This window comes from Monodelphis domestica, chromosome 6 (genome assembly GCF_027887165.1).
Source record: "Monodelphis domestica isolate mMonDom1 chromosome 6, mMonDom1.pri, whole genome shotgun sequence".
In the NCBI taxonomy this organism is placed as follows: domain Eukaryota; kingdom Metazoa; phylum Chordata; class Mammalia; order Didelphimorphia; family Didelphidae; genus Monodelphis; species Monodelphis domestica.
This window is the reverse complement of record NC_077232.1, coordinates 40,233,135-40,254,080: the sequence shown is the minus strand read 5'-3', so window position 1 is coordinate 40,254,080 and position 20,946 is coordinate 40,233,135. Positions and strand designations below refer to the sequence as shown.

At 40.1% G+C, this 20,946-nt stretch overlaps 1 protein-coding gene across 1 annotated transcript in view; it reads left to right on the top strand.

Annotated features, from left to right (window-relative positions):
* The window catches only part of TRIM44 (tripartite motif containing 44), a 190,774-nt gene that overhangs the window by 163,323 nt on the left and 6,505 nt on the right, over positions 1 to 20,946 (top strand). Inside the window, exon 5 of the mRNA XM_007497329.3 lies at positions 10,559 to 10,691. Coding sequence (XP_007497391.2) covers positions 10,559 to 10,646 — 88 coding nt within the window. The 3' untranslated portion in view covers positions 10,647 to 10,691. The remainder of the gene's footprint in view (positions 1 to 10,558; positions 10,692 to 20,946) is intronic.

Sequence of the window (20,946 nt, the reverse complement as noted above, 5' to 3'; positions counted from 1 at the left end):
TGGGGTAAACAAAACAAAATAAAACCACTTCTCTCCTCCAGGAGGTTACATTCTGATGGGGAAGATAAAAAGTCAGTAAAGGAGATGGTTCCTTTTCTGGGCAGGGGCAAGAAAGGAAGATAAATGATGGAAAGATGAAAGGAATGGGATGAAAGGATGGAAAATCTCTTTTATTCTTCCTCTCCTCCTGCCCTCAAAGTTTTAGTCATTTATTTACAACTTCTAAGAAAAGGCAAAGCTCAGGCTAGACTTGACCCAATATTCTTAAAAAAACAACAAAACAAAAGAGCTATTTGCACTGTAATGGAAGGTAACTCTGGTGGGAAGACACTAGTCCTTGAGAAGGTGAGAGGCAGATGGGGATGCCTCCTACAGAAGGTAGGATGGAGTTGAGTCTCAAAGAACCAGGGAGACTGAGCTGAGGAGGGAAAACATTCTAGGCATTTGGGACATCCAGGAAGAAGCACAGAGATATGGTACCATGGAATGAAGAATAAACATATAGTATATGGAAGGTGCTTCAAGTATAAGAACCCTGGAAAGGTAGGAATGGGCTAAGTGATGAAGAGATTTTAATGCCAACCAGAGTACTTCACGCATAATCCTAGAGACAACAGAAACCTATTGGAGTTTATTGATTAGGATAGTGATATGGTCAGATATGACCTTTAGGAAATATGGCAGCTTAGTAGAGAAGGGATTGGAGTAGGAAGACTCTTGAGGCATGGTGAAATGCCACAAGGGTACTACAATATTCTAGGCATGAGATGATGAGAAGATGTATTTAGCATGCCACTATGTGAGTGGAGAGAAGAGATGTGAAGGGGGAAACAATAAGATTGGGTAATGTATCAGTTTACATTGTATGAGTACAAATGAGGAGTTGAGGATAGTACTCTTCTGCCTTGGAACCAATTGGCAGCACTGATTGTAAGATGGAAGGAATGGTTTTAAAACAAGAAAGAAAGAACATTAGAGTAAGGATTATATATGAGATCAAGCATGCATGTAGAAGAGTTGTTTTTGACAGAGAAAGAAAAAATAAGGAAGGGGTTAAAGAGGAATTAGCAGGAAAAGGCATCTTTGTGATGGGACATGATGAAGAGGAGAAAAGAAGGAGCTCTTAGCAAATAACTTCAGTTTTAGGAGGTTAAGTATGAAGAGAAGCTTCAGTTGAAAAGGAGGGAGGCTGAAGAAGAGATGAGAAGTTTTGTAAAAGCCACTTTGGAGAGTGGGAAAGTGAATTGATTAGAGAGGAGTAGAATAATTACTTTGATGCAATGTGAGATTAGATAACTAAGTATATAGTGGACCCAATCAACCTAGCTTCATGATTTCTAGTCAGCAGTATATGAATGGCAGTGATGGTGGGAGATGGAACATGTAATCCAGGACTAAAGTTTGACTAGGCATGATGGAACAAAGAAGAAAGAGATTTAAGAGTAGAAAAAATTTTAGAATTGGATTGATTCACTAAGTGAGGAAGCAGAGATAATGTATCTAGTCCAGAGCCCATGGTCAGGGAAAGAACTAAAGGGAATGAAGGAAATGGAGAGAATGATAAGAAGGTTTAGATGTCATAAAGCATAAGGGAAAATGTAATGATAAACTGTGATCAGATAAAGGAATTTTGAATCTCATGAAAATGGAAGTGGAAGATTTCAGGGTGATGGCAAGGCCAAGGATATGACTTCATGATAGTCATAAGAGGAGTAATAATTAATATTAAGAATGAGGAGAGGCCTCATGAAGAACTGGCCACTAATTAGTATCAGGATGTTCTGAGTTCAAGTTTTGCCTCTACCACAGGCTGGATATATGATTCAGAGCAACTTAACCTTTTAGGACTCCAATTCTCTAAGGCATGAAATTGCAGCACAGTTGTCAACTAAATGGGTAGACTCTCCTAAATTGATTATAGATCAGGTCCAGATCAAGTCAAAGAAATGATAATAGTAAAACCAGAAAGACAATGTTGCATAGTGGAACAACCAGGTAACACATCTGATAGAGTACCAGACTTGGAGTCAGGAGAGACTTAATTCAAATCTGGCCTCAGGCATTTACTAGCTGTGTGATCCTGGACAAGTCACTTGACCCTGTTTGCCTCCATTTCCTTCATTTGTAAAATGAGCTGGAGAAGGAAATGGCAAATCACTCCAGTGTTTTCCCCAAGAAAACCCCAAATGCAGTCACACAGAGTCAGACACAATTGAAGAAACTAAACAAGTATTGCATCATGGATAGAGGACTGAACTTCAAAAAAGGAAAACCTGACTTCAAGTTCTGCCTGTGCTATGTACTAAACATGTGGCCATAGCAAGTCCATCCTTTAAGGAGCAAAATATGAAACAACAGAGGAAATAAAGGCTTGATCTTCCAAGCATATTGATTTATTAAGCAATTCATGCCAATTGTCTAATAAATTGGGATCAACACTTCCTCAGATAAGGGCTAGACCCCAAATACAGAGGAAGACAGATTTTTATACAGTTAAAATAATTAATCAAATAAGACCAATTAATTAAAAGGAAGAATTCATTAAGTAATCTAATTTCTGATTGGATTCAAGATTAAGGACTTTTCAAGTTGGATGGGGGAAGAGTGAATAGATACAATTCCCTGAATCCAAGAAAAGAGGTATCTCACTACTCCCTAGGTATCTGTAAAAAAGCAAAGGAACATGGGAATACTAACTGATTGATCAGTATAGGACTCATTTTCAGCTAAGGCATTATAAGAAAATTCCTTGTATCCATCTTAGGATCCGACAGCATTTCTGGTCAGTATAAACCTAGGTTGTTGGTTAGGGGTTGTGAACAAGAGGAAAACCAGAAACAAGGAAATTTGAAGTTAGAAGAAATGCATCAGAAGAGGGGCAAATGGAACTTCACAAGACCTGGGGGGATGGGATGGAATTCCATCTTATCTAGGACTCTCTGGAGCTGAGGGGGAGAACTAAAAAAAATCTCTAAATCCTTTGCTTGAACTGAAGAAGATCTCACTTCTCAACTGAAGCCAATCTTTGGGATACTCTCTTTTTCCCTTAGGGGAACCCAGAACTTATTCCTGAAAAAGATTTCCTGGGTCAAACCCTCAAGAGCTATAGAGGAAAGAAAATCTTAGGGACTTCCTCTTCCTCTGCCCTTTCCTTATTCTTTCAACAACCTTATACCTAAATAAATTAGATATCTTGATTTATACAAGAACTTAAATCAGAGACTCTGTTAGGAGGGGAAATTCAAATCCATCAGTTAAGAAGGAGGCTGTGGGGAAACAGACTGACTGACTCCATTGGACAGCGCAGCTTTGAAAATGAAAGAGGAAGTATCTCCTCATATTCAATCCCCAACAGCTGAACATTGGTTCCTTCCCTTTCAAAGTCCCCCTTGCTATTACAATTTGGCACCCCAGGAAAAGCCAGAATCCATCCCAGGCAATTGAAAGGAGTTGAAAGTCAGTTGGAACCCCTAAACAAGGGTAGCCATCTTGAAGGGTCAAAGACAAAGGAGTTTTTGAGAGGAAAACACAATGCTGCAAATATTTTTCTGGGCATCAGTGCTCATGGTTATATATTGGGCATATTGTGTAATGTAGAACACCATAACAAGTGTAATGATGGATACGGTAGAACTTTGTTTATTACCATGATACCGTTCTCCAATTCAGTAGTTTGGCAGGTGATGACCCAAATCTACGTGATCCTCATGGCTACCATATAAGCCATCTCTTACCTAAAATCTGTTTTAAGGATGCTATCACCAAGGAAGTCTGCACAGATACTAGTATTGGATAGTAAACTAGAAGACCTGGTAAAGAAAATGTGTAATAACAACAGCTAAATATTGGGTCCTTCCCTTTCAAAGTCCCCCTCGCTACTGCAGGGTCTACAACAGTTATAAACTGTTACAGTTGATCCAGTTTCTCAGACCCAAAGGGTTCAAACAGTGCAATAAGATTTTCTCCCAAATCCTACAAATGAATAAACTTTGCTCATAAGACAGAATTTGGACTAGACCCATAATTGAATAGAAAGGGAACAAACTAGCTCCAGAACTGAATCACAAAGATGGAGCCAATATGGTTCACTCAATTCCCCCAGTTAACCACAGTTCCTTCAATTAATTGTTTCAGTGCCCTGGCAATTCCCTAATATTAGAGATAATGGAGGAGGTCAATAATCTGCATCCATGAAAGGAGTTTTCCCCATGGGCAATCCCCCATACCAATAAAATTACAGGTTTAGACAATAATAATTATAATAATGATAACTGGCTTCTGTGTGGAACTCCCCAGTTTACAAAAGCACTTCATGCATTCTACCATTTGAGCTTCATAACAACCTTGGAAGGCAAGTATTTCAGTATTTATTTTCCCTATTTTAAAGGCAAGGTTAAATGACTTTCTTAATGTCACAAGGACCAGAACAAGGACTAAAGCATGGACCACTATCTCCTGTTTGGGTCCCCCCAAATTCTAGCCTTAGATTGGCATTATTCCTAATTCCTGGCCACCTTGCTACCCATTTCCCAGTTATTTTAGGGGAAGAGAGGACTAGTGGCAGCTCCCGTCCTTAATCATAGGAGAGGTGACTATAGAAATGTCTTCTCTGTCCTCAGAATCCAGTAAGTTGGTTTGTCTGAAATGCTGGCTCACTACCCTGGCTTTCTTTTCTTGAGTGCATTTGCAGGGCAGTGGATGGGGGTGGCTTGCTGGTTAGGGCCCTGAAAAAACTTCTAATCAGAGCATCTCACAGCTGGATATGCAGCTCAGCAGGCTGCCATGTGAGCAGCTGTTTTATAGGGAAACCAGATGAGAAAATCCACTCATCGAGATGAATGGATTCAGCAAGGGTCCTCTTTGGGGAGAATGAAGGGAGGGAGAAGAGGGTTGCCACTGCTTTTCCATGGTTGATTCGTTGGGGAACTATGTTACCGCTTCGGCGACAGGTACGTTTTTCTTGCTAGTTAGTATCAGCAGTGGTTTGATCTAACCTCATTACCAATGAGGTGTCATGATTTAGAAGAACAATAACTACTCTTGGGTGTCTCGTTTCCATCAATACCAGTGCCTGTGATGATGAAGTGGATGGATGTCTGACTGGTCAACCTCAGGCAGAGACGGTTTCAAAATAGATGGTTTGTGTTCACTTGCAGTCGGTGTGGTAGAGGAGGAAGAGTACAAGACCAGGAGTCAGAGGACCTGAGTTCAAATCCTAACCCTTTTCTTATATGACTATAGATGATTTGGAACTAGAGACCTCAAGAAAGATTATCTGGTCCAACAACTCCTTCCTTTTTCACTTGAGAAAACTGAGACCTGATGATGTTCAATGCCTGCCTTCTAAAGCTGTACAACAAATAAGTAGGAAAACTGGAATTTGAACCTTAATTCCAAATTAAGTTTTCTTAAACTTAAGGACAAAACACTATGTCTTTATTTGCTAGCCAAATGATGTCACCCCACCTCAGTTTCCTAATCTGGAAAAGATTTAGGTAAAATCTAAAGATCCTTTGCTACAACTCTAAAATCCTGTAATATGAAGACCATCAAAGTTCTCAAGAACCAAGAATATGGTTGCCATTTTCATGGATCAGGGATGAGGGTGCATAGTAGACCCAGGTTTCTCACTTATGTATTGAGCACCATTCATAGATACAAATATATTTATGTATGTCTCTGAAATATGCATCCCACTATTCAGGCATATTATAGAGAAGATTCTATTCATGTATGAGTTGAACTGAATAGCTTCTGGGATCCTTTCCAAGCTTAATTCTGTGGTTGTGCCCAGAGGGGTGCCCAATGTCATATAGCTAGCCAATGATGGAGTCTGGGTTTGAACCCAAGTCCTATAACTTCATATCCAACTCTCTTTCCAATGCACCATGCTGGAGAAGGAGTGTTGGAATGCATTCCACCAAAGAGTGATTGCCAGAGAGGGGACCCTCTCTGGGAAAGCTTCTCCCACACAGGTAGTGAGGTCCACTTGATGGACTAGTGAATTCCATTCTTTGCAAAGGATGGGGTGGCATGGTAGTATGTTGGACCTTCATTCAAGGTCACTGTGGGACTCGAAGCTCTTGGAACTGGTTCCATGGCTCTGAATAAGGCCACCATTCATGTTGAGATTAGAGATTAGTGTCTAAGGCTGGGTAATTTATTGTCTGCTCCCCTTCCCCCCACCATCTCCTCCTCTGGTAACTACTAAGATAGAGCAGTAGAGGCAACAGGAAATTTGAAGTCCAGCATTTTATTAAATCTTCTCTGTGTGATTTCTGTGGAAGGGAAATGGCTTCAGAGAGATTGAGTTTCCATTATTCACATGCCAAGACAAGATGAGCAAACTGGGTCGAGGAAGATTTTCTGAACTTGCTGAAAACAGGGAAAATAAAAGCCAAGAGTGATTTTCCTCCACTTCTGAAAATCTGAAGGACTTTGGTCAAATCTATCCAGAGGCTTTATAAAGGACTCCTGGGTTCTTTTTCAGCCCTCCCCCCATGGCGGACAGAGTTCAGGGAGGATTTTCATCCAAAAATGCTGCTTCTTTGGGGAGGCCAGAAGCAAAGAAGGAAAGGCAACATTTACTTTTCCCATGTCATTTCCATTTGAAACTCAGTGGTAAATCTAGCTTCATTTTCAAATTCATTTTCTCTTTTCCTCTTTTTTTTTTTTACTTTCTACATTCAATTTATTTTATTTAAAAATTTTTCATTTATATTTTTTTTATTTTTACATATCAACATATCCTTCCTCTGCCATAACCCAAAAAACTATCTTTTATAACAAAGAATCTTCTAAAAGACAGAAAAAAACAGTTCAAAAAAATAATGGATAATATAAATAATAATCATCACATATTAATTAATTCTAACAAAATATACAGTGTTTCTTATCCATCATCCATCCAATCTTCAGAGAAGGAAAAGAGATACATAAGATTCTCATATCTCTACTTTGTGACCCATCCTCATCATATAATTCCTTTGGAAATAAGAGTAGTATACACACACACACACACACACACACACACACACACACACACACACACACACCCCTCAAGAGTCTTGAAAAATGACAATGTTTTCTGTCTATATGGGTAAGACTGAATGCTAGTTAAAAGGATGTCAGGGGCCAGGTGGGACTTTAGTTTGTCATCTAGCTGGCCTATTACTTCCACTCAAGTAAGGCTGCTTTGTTGGTCAGCGCCAGGGCATGCTCACAGGCCATCCAGTCTTCAGTTGAAGCAGGCAGTCATTACCACCCTAGGGGAAGAGCAAAAAGGACAGATGTCCAGTGAACCATACTCTGCAAGGGGGATGAGTATGGTATAGGACAGGGATAAAGCATCATGTTGGAGACAGGCTTAGTGAATGGTCCAAAGCTAGCTTGAATACTAAATGAAATAGTAGTGAGACATGAAAAGATTTTAGGAGATTTTCCAGGTCCAGCTCTAGATTCATGAAATTTTGATCTACAAGGGACCTCAGAGGTCATCTTGGCTCTGCTGTGTGACCTACTATCCCTATGACCTTGGGCAAAACTTTATTATCTGTCATGTCCTTAGTTTCCTCATCATGAGGATGTCAGATGAGAAGTCCTTTCAAGTCCTTTTCATCATAAATCAGTGATTTTAGGATTGAATCCAACCCATTCATTTTACAGATGACCACACTGAGGACCAAAGGAGACTCCCCAATAGACAGACTCCTTCCTTGGCTTCAGAGATGTCTTATTCTTCTCATCTTCCTCTGACCTCCCAAAACACTCCTCTGTCTCCTCCACTGACTCTCCATCCCCATCTTGACTAAGAGGGTTTCCTAAATGCTCATCCTTGGTCCTCTTGTCTTTTCATATATTCTCCTTTGGTGATTCCATTTACTTCCATGCCTTCAGCCATCATCTTTGTGCCAGTGGCTCCCAAATTTATGTCCCCATCTAAATTCTCCTTTAAACTTCACACTAATATCTACAGCCTTTAGGAAATCTCCACCTCAAACCCCACCATGCGTAAAACCAAGCTAATTGTCTTTTCTCCAAAACTCTTTCTTTGTTTTTATCTATGGCACCATAATTCATCTTGGATAGCAGACTAGATGCTTTGTCATTGTTGTTACTTTGACTCCCTCTTTTCTGTACTTATCTAATCAGTCACCAGATCCTACCTCTTCTTGTCAACCTTCTAGCCTAGCCATCATTCATTTGTAGGTTTTCTTCTTAGAAAGTAAGCTCCCTGAGGGCAGGTGCTATTTTTGCTACACACACACACACACACACACACACACATGCACATGCACACGCACATGCACAGATAATAATGCCCACACTTTAGCACAGTGTTTGGCAAATATTAAGTCCTTAAAATATGCTTTTCATTCATTCATTCTTTCAATTCCAACTGCTACCTTCCTAGCTCAGTCCCCTCAACTTGATTAGACTCCTAATAGGTCCTCTCACTTTCCCTTCCACTACTCCAATATATCCTTTAAAATAAAATCCTTGCTTCTGTCTTAGAATCAGAATTAGGTAATTCAGTTCAAGGCAAAACAGCAGTAAAAGCTAGGCAATTGGGGTTAAGTAAGTTGCCCAGCTAGAAACTGTCTGAAACTAGATTTGAACCCAGGACTTCCCATCTCAAGACTGTCTCTCTATCCACACATAGCTGCCCTTCAATACATCCTTCATACAGCTTCCAGAGTCATCCTTACATCACTCCTCCACTCAGAATTTCTCCTGGCTCCCTATTGTCTCCTCTGTACTATTTAAACTTACTTGCCTGGTGTCCAAAGACATGAGCAATCTGGGACCGCCATACTTTCCATCCTCATTTCAGATAACTCCCCAAAACATCCCCCTGAGCACTGGTCAGTTGAATATTTCTTTGGCCCCTGAATATGTCTCTATGCTTTTATTCCCTATGCTCAGAATGTCCTCCCTTCCTTCTTTACCCAGTGAATTTCTAGCCAGCCTTTAAAGCCCACTCATTGCCACTTTCTTCATGAAACTCTCCCATCTCCTTTCACATGTGACCTGGTCCTTAGTTTCCCATTTCTTTAATATTCAATTGACAAACATTTATTCAGCATGCATGCTACATACGTACATCTGTTACTTAGTGTGTGGAGCCCTGAGTTTGGTGAAAGGGGTGGAGATGCAGAGAGGAGAAATAAGTTCAGAGAAGATACGTCCTTTCTGTAGTCTATTAGGCATTAGCCACAAAACACAGATTACTGGAGTGTACAGTATGCTGTAAGTGCATTGACAGTTAAGGCAACAAGTGGTATAGTAGAGAGGGTGCCAGGCTCAAAGTCAGGAAGACCTGAGTTCAAATATAGCCTCAGCCACTTCCCAGCTGTGTGACCCTGGGCGAGTCACTTAAACCTGTTTGCCTCAGTTTCCTTAAGTGCAAAATGAATTAGAAAAGGAAATGGCAAATCTCTCCAGGATCTCTGACAAGAAAATCCCAAATAAGGTCATGAAGAGGCAAACACAACTCATGTATGAGAGAAATACTCTGACTTGATCTAAAGAATATTAACTCTTTTTTTTTTCTGTGCTGTACTCTGACCCTTTTTGCTAATTATTCCTTGACTTCTGTGTCCTCCTGTATTGAATAATCATTTTAGGGGCAGCTGGGTAGCTCAGTAGATTGAGAGCCAGGTCTAGAGACAAGAGGTCCTGGGTTCAAATTTGGCCTCAAACACTTCCCAGCTGTGTGACCCTGGGCAAGGCACTTGACCCCCATTGCCTAGCCCTTACCACCACTCTTCTGCCTTGGAGCCAATACACAGTATTGACTCCAAGATGGAAGGTAAGGGTTTAAAAAAAATAATCATTTTACAGCATTAATTATTTAATTAATAGTCAAGGACTTAGTGGGGGCAGGAAAGATACCTTTATTGTATTAAATCACGTTATGCACTTTTTCAAAAATATATTAAACCAGGGGCAGGTGGGTGACTCAGTGGATAGAGGGCTAGGAACAGAGTTGCAAAAACCTGGATTCAACTCTAGCCTCAAACATTTCCTATCTGTGTGACCTTGGGAAAGTCATTAAACCCCATTTGTCTAGCCTTTGCCCTTCTGTCTTAGAGTTATTTTGCTAGGACAGAAAATAAGGGTTTACAAAGGTCCTCCTTAAATGACCCTTAACATATATGGGGCGGATTGGAAGGTAGCAAAATATGAGGGTGCAAGTGTCTCATCTACTGTGAGACATTCTGCTTTGAGAGAGAGAGAAAAGAATGGCGGTGAGAATGGTCAACCTTGAATCAAGAAGTCCTGGGTTCAAATCCTCTCTGTGTGGCCATAAGACTTATCCTCAGTTTTCTCATGTGTGAAAGGAGGCAAACTTCAGTGACCTCACATGGTTTTGGGAGGAGGAGACATGTGTAAAAATTACCATCGTCATCATCGTTACTTACTGCCTTGATTACCATGAAGCCTCTGAAAACAAAATGTTCTTTGGTCACAACTACTTCTCCAGGATAAGTTCTAGGATCTGGATTCTGGGTTCTGGGTCTTATGAGTAACAACCATTTCCTTTGTTCCCTGCCAGACTCAATCCTTTCCCCGCCATCCCTCCAAACCGAGGGTCTTGTCGATATGATGATGATGACCCCTCCGCAGCCAACGGACCCTTCTGAGAAGAGGAAGCCATTGTCATGCTGGATGGAAGAGAATTTTTTCAGGTATTCATACCGGCATATATACCCAGATACTCACAAGTACCTATTCCCATTATTCTAATTGTAAAAGGATGTGGGGCAGGGGATGTAGCGCCAGGTAGTGCCGAGTTCAAATCCAACACCAAACATTTGACTAGTTTAGTTGTCTAACTTTGGGTAAGTCCTTTAATTTTTGTTTGCCTCAGCCTCCTCTTCTGCAAAGTAGGGATAATAATAACACCATCCTCCCATGAAATGAGATAATAACTATGGGCAGCTAGGTGGCAGAATGGGTAGAGCACTGGGTCAGAAGTCAGGAAGATTCATTTTCCTGAGTTCAAAGCTGACCTCGGATATTTATAAGCTATGTGACCCTGAACTAATCACTTAACCTGCTTGCCTCAGTTTCCTCATTTGTAAAATGAGCTAGAGAAGGAAATGACAAACCTTTACAGCATCGATACCAAGAAAAACCCAAAGAGGTTCACAAAGAACAAGATACAGTGAAAAATTTCTGAACAACAAAAACAACCTACAAGGCTGTTAAGATAATAATTATAAAGTTCTTAGCACAATGCATGGCACAGAGTAAGTGCTATAGAAATTTTAGCTATTATTATCAAAGTACCTGACACATAGTAGGTGCTAGAGAAATGTTAGCTATCATCATTATCATCATCATTATTATTATCACAGTAATCTGACACATAGTAGGTTCTAGAGAAATGTTAGCTATCACAGTACCTGACTCATAGTAGGTGCTAGAGAAATGTTAGCTATCATTATTATTATCATCACAGCTGACACATGCTATAGAAATGCTAACTATCATTATTATTATTATCATCACAGTGCCTGACACATAGTAGGTGCTAGAGAAATGTTAGCTATCACAGTACCTGACACATAGTAGGTGCTAGAGAAATGTTAGCTATCATTATTATTATTATCATCACAGTACCTGACACATGCTATAGAAATGCTATCATTATTATTATTATCATCACAGTGCCTGACACATAGTAGGTGCTATAGAAATGTTAGCTATCATTATTATTATTATTATCATCACAGTACCTGACACATGCTATAGAAATGCTAACTATTATTATTATTATTATTATCATCACAGTGCCTGACACATGCTATAGAAATGCTAACTATCATTATTATTATTATCATCAGAGTGCCTGATACATAGTAGGTGCTATAGAAATGTTAGCTATCATTATTATTACCACAGTACTTGACACATAGTAGGTGCTGTAATAGGTGGGTTAAAAGAAGGGTTCAAAACTAAATATATATATATATATGTGTGTGTGTGTGTGTGTGTGTGTAAAATTAACAAGTTTATTTATCTAAAGGGAGAAAGGAAAGGGAATTAGGGAATAACTAACTCTTAGCCCAAAACAGAGATTAAAAACCTTATAACTACTATAATTATTCTAAACTAAATTCTTAAAGTAGTAATTAAGGTTAAGGGGGTTTGGTAGGAACAAAGACAAGGGCCAAAGAATCTCACAACAGGAGTCCTCTTTGAGTCAAGCAGTAGTCCCAGTAACAGCTCTGTTGAAATCCACTTGACAGCAACAGCACCAACAGCAGCAAGGACAGGCAGATTATCAAGAAAGCCAAAGAAGAGGGAATCATTGGCTCTCTGGGTCCACCCCAGAAATACCAAACAGAAACCCTCTTGGCTCTGGGACTGATAGGGAAAAAACAGCAGTCTCTCATTCTTCCAGAGAAGTCCACCAACTGCTCCCAGAAATTGCCTCTGTTCAGTTCCCCAGAACCTTAAGCATGTGTTCTGTGGGTATTATTATCAAAGTACCTGACTATTATTGTGTAATGTTGGTTTGCAGGATCTCTTGCTGTCAACTTGTCCCTACTAACATACCTTACTACAGTGCTATAGAAATGTTCACTATCACTATTATTATTATCACAGTACTTGACACATAGTAGGTGCTGTAGAAATGTTAGCTCTCACTATTATTATCACAGTACTTGACACATAGTAGGTGCTGTAGAAATGTTAGCTCTCACTATTATTATCACAGTACTTTACACATAGTAGGTGCTGTAGAAATGTTAGCTCTCATTATTATTATCATAGTACCTGACACATAGTAGGTGCTGTAGAAATGTTAGCTATCATTATCATTCTATTATTATTATCACAGAATCTGACACTTAATAGGTGCTATATAAATTTCAGTTATCACCATCATCATTATTTTAAAAGTTTATCCTAATTTAGGTCCCCCCTCATCTAAAATCTTTAAACAAGTGACTGGATGACTATTTGTAAGGTGTGCCATATTGAATTTTTGAGTCATTACAAAGTCCTATTGGAAGTAGTTGGTTAGGATTTGAACCCAGATCCTCCAACTCTAAACACTGCCTTCTATTCACTTTACCCCTACTTCCCTGACTCATTCATACTCAAAGTTAAGGGAACTGCTATACGATTAAGTGAAATCCTTTTTCTCAGGCTACCAAAAGCCATTGGTCAGTCTCAGAGTAACCCTCAGACACCATGACTTTCTGTCTCATCCATAAGCATGTGTTAAGTGCCTTTTGTGTACAATTCATTGTGCTTTGCCTTAAAGAGACAGAAGATTCAGATAAGGTGCAGTCTCTATCCTCAGGGAGCTCACTGGAAGGTGAACCTGGTATCAGCTTCTCCAGCTAATGATCCAGAGAAGGACCAAGACAAAGAAACTCTGCCTTTGACACTGGAGATCAATGGAATGAGCTACTTAGGCACTGTTCCTTGGCTGAACAACAATAATATAACTAGCATGTATATAAAAGTTTAATATTTACAAACCATTTTAGATCTATATCTCATTTGATTATTGAAACAACCTTGTGAGATGGGCACAATTATTATCCCCAATTTACAGATGAGGAAAACTAACTTGCCAAAAATCACATAGGTAGTAAGTGTTTGATGCAAAATTTGAACTCCAGCCTTCCTGACTCCAAATCCAGTGCTCTATCCACTAAACCATCTAAGATGAATGAAGAACTATGCAGACTTCCTCCATACAACCATTAATTCATTCATTCAACAAACGTTTTATAAGCTCCTGGGTATGAGACACAAGAATAAATGAAGCATATTTTCTATTCTCTTTGAGCTCACAATATAGTAAAAATGAGTGACTAGACATGTAATCAGGTTGCTAGAATACAAATTAGAGTTAAATAAGTGCTTTGAGATCTGATAAGCAAAAAATCAGTTCTTGGGGTAGAAGACCCAGAGGAGAAGGTAGCTTGGTCAAGATAAGGATGGTAAAATCTCAGGATTTCAGTTATAAGGGGCATCAGAAGTGATCCAACCCATGTCTGAAAAAGAGTCCTCTAGCCTTCCAGCTAAGTGACTTCAGGTGAGGAGGAATCGTCTGCCTCCTGAGTCATCAACGAGCATTTATTAAGCACCTACTATGTACCAAATACTGTGCTCAACTCTGGCAATACAATGAAAAGCAAAACAAGAAACCAGAATCTCCCAATCCCTAGGCTCAGGGAGCTCATAGTCTAATACCAAAGTAGCCCATTTTACTTTAAGATTGTTTTAACTATAAGAAAGTTTATCTTAAAATCAAAACTAAATATGCTAAATAAAAATCTAAAAGCCTTTCACACCTTGTTCTTGGTTCTGTCCTCTGGGACTAGACAGAAAGGTAACCATTTTTTAAAATGAAATTTTAATTGCTTTTTTCAATTAATGAATATTTATTTTCTCTCCCCCACTTAAAAAAATGAAAATCAAGACCCTTGCAATATAAAAATGCAGTCAAGAAAAATACTCTCTAATGTTTGAGGACCCCCAACATGAACTCCCCCGACCCTGTCTTCTCCAGACTCTTTTCCCAGTCCCTTCAAATAATCCTTTAAATGGCATGAACCTGAGACCCTCCCCCATCCTTTTCTAGACCTTCTTCAGTGTATCAATGCCTTTTATGTTTGTTTAAACATAAGACTATAGCTATGTTCTAACTAGAGCTCAGAAAATCGGAACTAGATCACCTCGTTATTCTTTCACACCATGTCTCCCTTACTTGCAGCCCAAGATCACCTTAGCGTTCTTAATCGCCAAAACATGCTGTTGATCTCATGTTGAAGTTTGTGGTCCTCTAAAACCCCCAGATCTTTTTTCGTATAAATGACTGATTGCCAAGTTCCCTTCCACCTTTGAATCTCATCATTATAAGCAGCATTTGACCCAGGGTCTAATGATTTCCTGAGATGCATCATAGAAATGAACTTATCTAGGTTGCAACCATCCAACAAGTCTTTAATGTGTGCCAAGCATTGTTCTGGGTGCTGGAGACATGAGTAAAAAAGAATGAACCAACTGCTTGCACTTTGTTCATTTGAAAAAATATTTTGGGGGGCACTTTCTGGGTGCAAAACACAGTTCTAGACACTGGGTAAGAGAACAGTGCTTTGTAAGATCCAGTTTCTTATATTCTGGTGGAAAAGATGCCTATGATTGTCCAGAGGATTACTTTACTCAGGAGGTCTGTTTGTCTATGTTCATATTGTCTCCCCCATTAGACTATGAGCTCCTCAAAGGCAGGTGCTGCTTTTGCCTTTCTCCCTATCCCCAATCCTTTGCACCACAACCTGGCACATGGACTGATGGCCTGATGGTCCCCTCCGCCATTATTATGCACACACTCCTCCCCAAAGAGACCTTTGAATTCCAGCTAATCTCATCCCCTATGGCAGATGCTAATGGGATGCCTCTATCCAAGTCACTCATAACTAGACCTTTTGGAATTTCTGGCTCACCATTGGGCATCTTGTGGCTAAAAATCAGGGGTAAGAGGAAGGGACTCTTGAGAATAGCAACAAAAATGGGGAAAGGAATTAAAGCCATTAACAAAAATTACAAAATCTGAGAGTTGGAAGAGATCTCAGGGGACATTTAGTCCAACCCATACATGAAATAAATCCCCCCCAAACATCTGACAAATAATTCTTAGTGGCATGATCAAGGGAGCACGAGAAGGGGAATAAGGCTGAATGAGTTCAATGTTATCTGTTGGCCTAGAAGAGAAGGGGGAATATTTAGCTCACTCTGGGAGCTATAATGAGAGCAGTCCCCAGACCAAGATAAGGGGGGCTGTGATTGCTGTCTTCCAATATTTGCACTGCTTTCATGTACAAGAGAGCTGAAATTAATTATTTGTAGCCCCAGAGGGAAATGGATTTTGCCTCAATATGAGACAGGGCTTGGCTACAATTAGGACTCTCTTATTATATAAGAAGCTGCCCATGAGGTGGTGTGTTCTCTGTCCCTGGGGCAAGGTTGGATTAAATGGTCTCTAAAGGTTCTTTCCAACTTAATTCTGACCCTAAGCATCAAAATAAGCTATTCCTCTAGAGAATAGTCTTGATCATGAAATGAGGCAAAGATTCCTTAAGGGATATAGAAACAAAGGACCTCGTCCATAGCATCTCAGCATCTTAGTTTCCTTCCTCTATAAAATGAGAGAGTTGGACTAAATAATCGCTAAGGTCCTTTCCAGTGCTCTGGTCTTTGTTCTCAGGTTTTTTCCTTGATCTAGCATTTTATGTTCTGTCTTCTGACATCCATTCCAGTTCTGACATTGTGTTCTAAGTTCTGTTCCAGGTCTAACATTCTCTGTTCTGTGTCCTAACTTCCCTTCCTGTTCTCACATTCTCTGTTCTATGTTCTAAGGTCCCTTCCATCTCTAATATTCTTTCTTCTGTGTCCTAAGATCTTTTCCTATTCTCATGTTCTCTGTTCTATGTTATAAGGTTCCATCTAGTTCTAATATTCTTTGTTCCATGACCTAAGATCTTTTCCTGTTCTCACATTCTCTGTTCTATGTTCTAAGGTCCCTTCCATCTCTAATATTCTTTGTTCTGTGTCCTAAGATCTTTTCCTGTTCTCACATTCTCTGTTCTATATTATAAGGTCCCATCTAGTTCTAATATTCTTTGTTCTGTGTCCTAAGCTCATTTCCTGTTCTCACATTCTCTGTTCTCTGTTCTAAGGTCCCTTCCATCTCTAATATTCTTTGTTCTTTGTTCCTAAGCTCATTTCCTGTTCTCACATTCTCTGTTCTATGTTCTAAGGTCCCTTCCATCTCTAATATTCTTTGTTCTGTGTCCTAAGCTCATTTCCTGTTCTCACATTCTCTGTTCTATGTTCTAAGGTCCCATCTAGTTCTAATATTCTTTGTTCTGTGTCCTAAGCTCGTTTCCTGGTCTCACATTCTCTGTTCTATGTTCTAAGGTCCCACCCAGATCTTATATTGCATATCCTATGTTCTAAGGTCCCTCCCAGTAATGATGCCCATCTTCTAAAGTTGCTTCTTGCTCTCATATTTCATAGTACTATGTGCTAGTTGGCTTCTCTATAGAAATGAACCCAAATCTTGGGCAGAGGGCCTCCTGGGGCTCTATGGGCCATATATTTTCAGTGCCATTTGAATTTCCTCCCCTGCTTGGTGTAGTAAAAATGAAATGAGAACAATAATGTCTTGATGAGGGTTTAATACCAAGTGGGAGGATAGGGCCCCAGTTCAAGCTTAGCCAAGCTCCTGGTGGGAAACTTTCACAAAAGACACTCTGTTCCCTTCGGGACAGATGCCACCAAAGAGTGTGGTTCATTTCTTAATGAATTTTTTTTCAAAATCCAGGCCTTCCCAACATGCTTTGAGAGGCTATACTGCAGTTTGCTTGGGCGGATCCTTTGGGGGATGGGGATGAGATGGGGAATTCAGGGCTGAAAACTGGCTTTCTCTGCATGGTCTGGTGAATGCCATGGCATTGGCTTTCTCTGGCATCTAGGACATACTTGTCTTAATTTATGGACCTCATTTCAGAGCCTTTCTTCCCTTTGGCCAAAGAGCTGGAAATCTACTCCCCGCGACATTTTCCCTAAACTCTTTCCCAATTGGGTGCAAAAGAGCACAGATTTTTCTATAGAGATAGATAGTTCTTTATGAAATGAAAATTTCTGGTTCACAGCCAGGGGCAAGACAGTACCCTAGACATTCTTATTCCTTCCATCCTTCCTCCCTCCCCCAAGGGAGGAGATTTTCAACCTCACAGCCAAGTAGCCCAGCCAGGCGGCTTCTGAAGCTGAAAAAGGTCTTTTTAAGCTCCAAGGACGGTGACCTTCAGGGTGAAGATGAAGGAAGCTTTTCTGTGAGACTTACTAATGGCCTAGCTGAGTGTTTAATGACCTATAATATTGTCCAAGTGCTTAAGGAAGAAGAGTCCATTAGTGGTGTCCACGAGCTTACAAAATCATGGATTTTAGAGCTGAGAAGAGCCTTCCACAACATCTAATCTATTCCTCCCTCACCATCAGAGGCCATGGAGGAAAACTGTTGAACTGGAAATCAAGTGAAATTCAGACTCAAAGCTTAGTTATCTCCCTTATAGCTAGGTAAGATACTTTACCTATCCAAAGTTTCCTCATTTGTAGATGTGTACTTCTTTTAAGTATAAGTTTTCTCATCAGTAAAACAGTGATATTCTCTCTCATTCTCTCTCTCTCTCTCTCTCTCTCTCTCTCTCTCTCTCTCTCTCTCTCTCTCTCTCTCTCTCTCTCTCTTCTCTTTCTCTCTTTCTCTCTCCCTCCCTCTCTCTCTTCCCTCTCTATCTTTTCCCTCCCTCTCTCTCTTCCCTGTATCTCCTCTCTCTCCTCTCTCTCTTTCTCTCTCCCTCTGTCCCTCTCTCTTTCCTCCCTCTCTCTTTTTCCCTCTCTTCCTCTCTCTCTCTTTCTCTCTTTCTCTCTCCCTCTCTCTCTTCCCTCTCTGTCTTTTCCTTCCCTCTCTCTCTTCCCTGTATCTCCTCTCTCCCTCCTCTCTCTCTCTCTTTCTCTCTCCCTCTGTAGTCCCTCCCTTTCCCTCCCTCTCTTTCCCTCCCTCTATTTTCCTCTCTCTCTCTCTCTCTCTCTCTCTCTCTCTCTCTCTCTCTCTCTCTCTCTCTCTCTCTCTCTCCTCTTCCCTCCCTTCCTCTCTCATTTCCCCCCCTCCTTTCCCATCTCTCCTTCCCTCCCTCATTTTCTTCTTCTGTAAAATAATTTTGGATGTAGTCATGAAGACAACCCCATTCGAAATGACCTCTGTTAGAAAAACTGCCCCAAGTGCAAGTAACTCTGTGGATCTACATCTATTGAAAATCATAATTCATGAGCCCCCATTAATGTATTTACCTTTTATACTCAGCCAGAGGGAGAAATTAGCTCAAAGCAAATGCATTCAATGAAATAGCGTAGTATGAAAAGTAGGAATAGAACATTTCCCCCATAAATCTGGGGCACTATAGAAATATTAGTTATCATAATCATCATCATCATAATCTTTATTATTAGATGACAACTAGCCCCCCTGGCTTTAAACCAACCCACCTAATATTATATTATTTACCTTGCGAGGTTGTTATAAAGAAAGGGTTTGTGAGAAACTCATTTAGGGCTGGTCTCTAGCTCTAGAAAGATATACCTTATTCAAAGGAAACAAGGTAGGGGGATGAGTAGGGTGGGGAAAGCATTTGAGTGAAGATCAGTGGAGGGAGAAATAGTGATATTGTCACTGGATTATACTATAGAACTCATAGGTAGAAAGCAGAAATAGATAAGAAGTTGGGGAAGCAAATGTCAAGCCTAGCACTGAGATATGATGCAGTAGCAATGGTAATGCAGCTAGGTAGTGTGGTGGATAAAGCACTAGGCATGTAGTCAGGAATACTTGAGTTTAGATCTCTCTGATACTTACTATGTAACCCTGGACACTTACCCTCTCTCTGCCTCGGTTCCTTCATCTGTAAATTGAGGAGTTTGGACCAGACCTCTAGAGTCCCGTTTTTCTAATATCTAAAAGTCTGCTGGAACTTTCTCTGCCAAAAGGAGAACAGTTAATCATGGCATAGAATCCTAGATTTAGATCTGGAAGCAACTGCCATTTGACAGATGACCAGATAGGAATGTGACTGGTCGAGGGTCACAAGGGAAAGAAATAGCAAAGCAAATTTCCAGATCCTCTGACTCCAAGAACAGCAGTATTTCTATCTGCCTTAATGATAATTTCATATTTTGAAAGGTAGGAGGAAACAAAGAAAATCTATTCTGGATCTGATTCTTGTCAAGAGGGAGGAACTGGTTGTGGCGGGGTGGCCTTAATGAGAACATTGGGAGGAAGTGGCCACCCCCTCTTAGAATTTGGGGGCAGATAAGAAGAAAATGGAAAAGAGTCTGAAACACATGTGCCCCAAATTTGGGGAGAATTTATTTCAGAGGGTTCTGAGGAAGAAGAGTCAGGAGTCTGCGAGCAAAAATGATATGGGAATAGTTAGCCCAGAAGGGATAGAGAGATCTCAAAAATGGATTTCTGATTATGCAAAGAAATAAGTCAGATGAGGAGGAAGAGAGGAAGCTGTCTAAAGAGACTGGCAGGTTGACATGGGGAATTCGCCAGGTCAGCTTAGGTTTAAAAGACATTACAGAAAATGGAAGCAAGGGTAGATGATGGAGCGTGGATGCAAAATTGAGCCATTGCTCAGCATAAGATTAGCACCATGAATTCTGCAGTAGAGAAATGACCCAAGGTGTCAAATAATGGGGCCAGAAGTTCTAGATTCAGGGTCCAGAATGCAGGTAAAGGAGGAAAGCTACAGTCAGCAAGAACCTGGTGGTCATGTGGATAGTGCACTGAACCTGGAATCAAGAAGATCAAATCCAATTTCACACTCTTACTGGCTGAATGACCCTGGGCATGTCATTTAAAATCTTTATCTGACTCAGTTTTCTCATCTGTAAAATGGGAATTATAATAATGCCTACATTACAAGATTGTTATAAGGATCAAATGAGATAAACCTTAAGCATAAAATAAATGCTAGTTGCTATTATTATTATTATTATTACCTATTTGTTTTTAAATTCCCAGTACCTATCCCAGTGACTAGAACATAGTAGGTGCTTAATAAATGCATGTAAATTGAATACTTCTTTATTGAAAAAGTTAGGTAGTGGGATATAAAAGGAATTAATTTACCTGTAAAACCACATTTATCTTGTAAGGAAAACTCTAATGCCTTTGCAGCATTTTGTACTTCTCAGTGTTTGCCTAAGGATTTATTGGCAATGTGGTCTTTTCTAGTAATAAAAAAAAGAGTGCAAGGAATCTCCTTTTTCCCCTGATTCTACTCAAATCTCCATCTCTGCTCATGGAAGAAAAATTATGTTGGGGAATAACAGGGTAGGAGTGGGCTGTCTGGT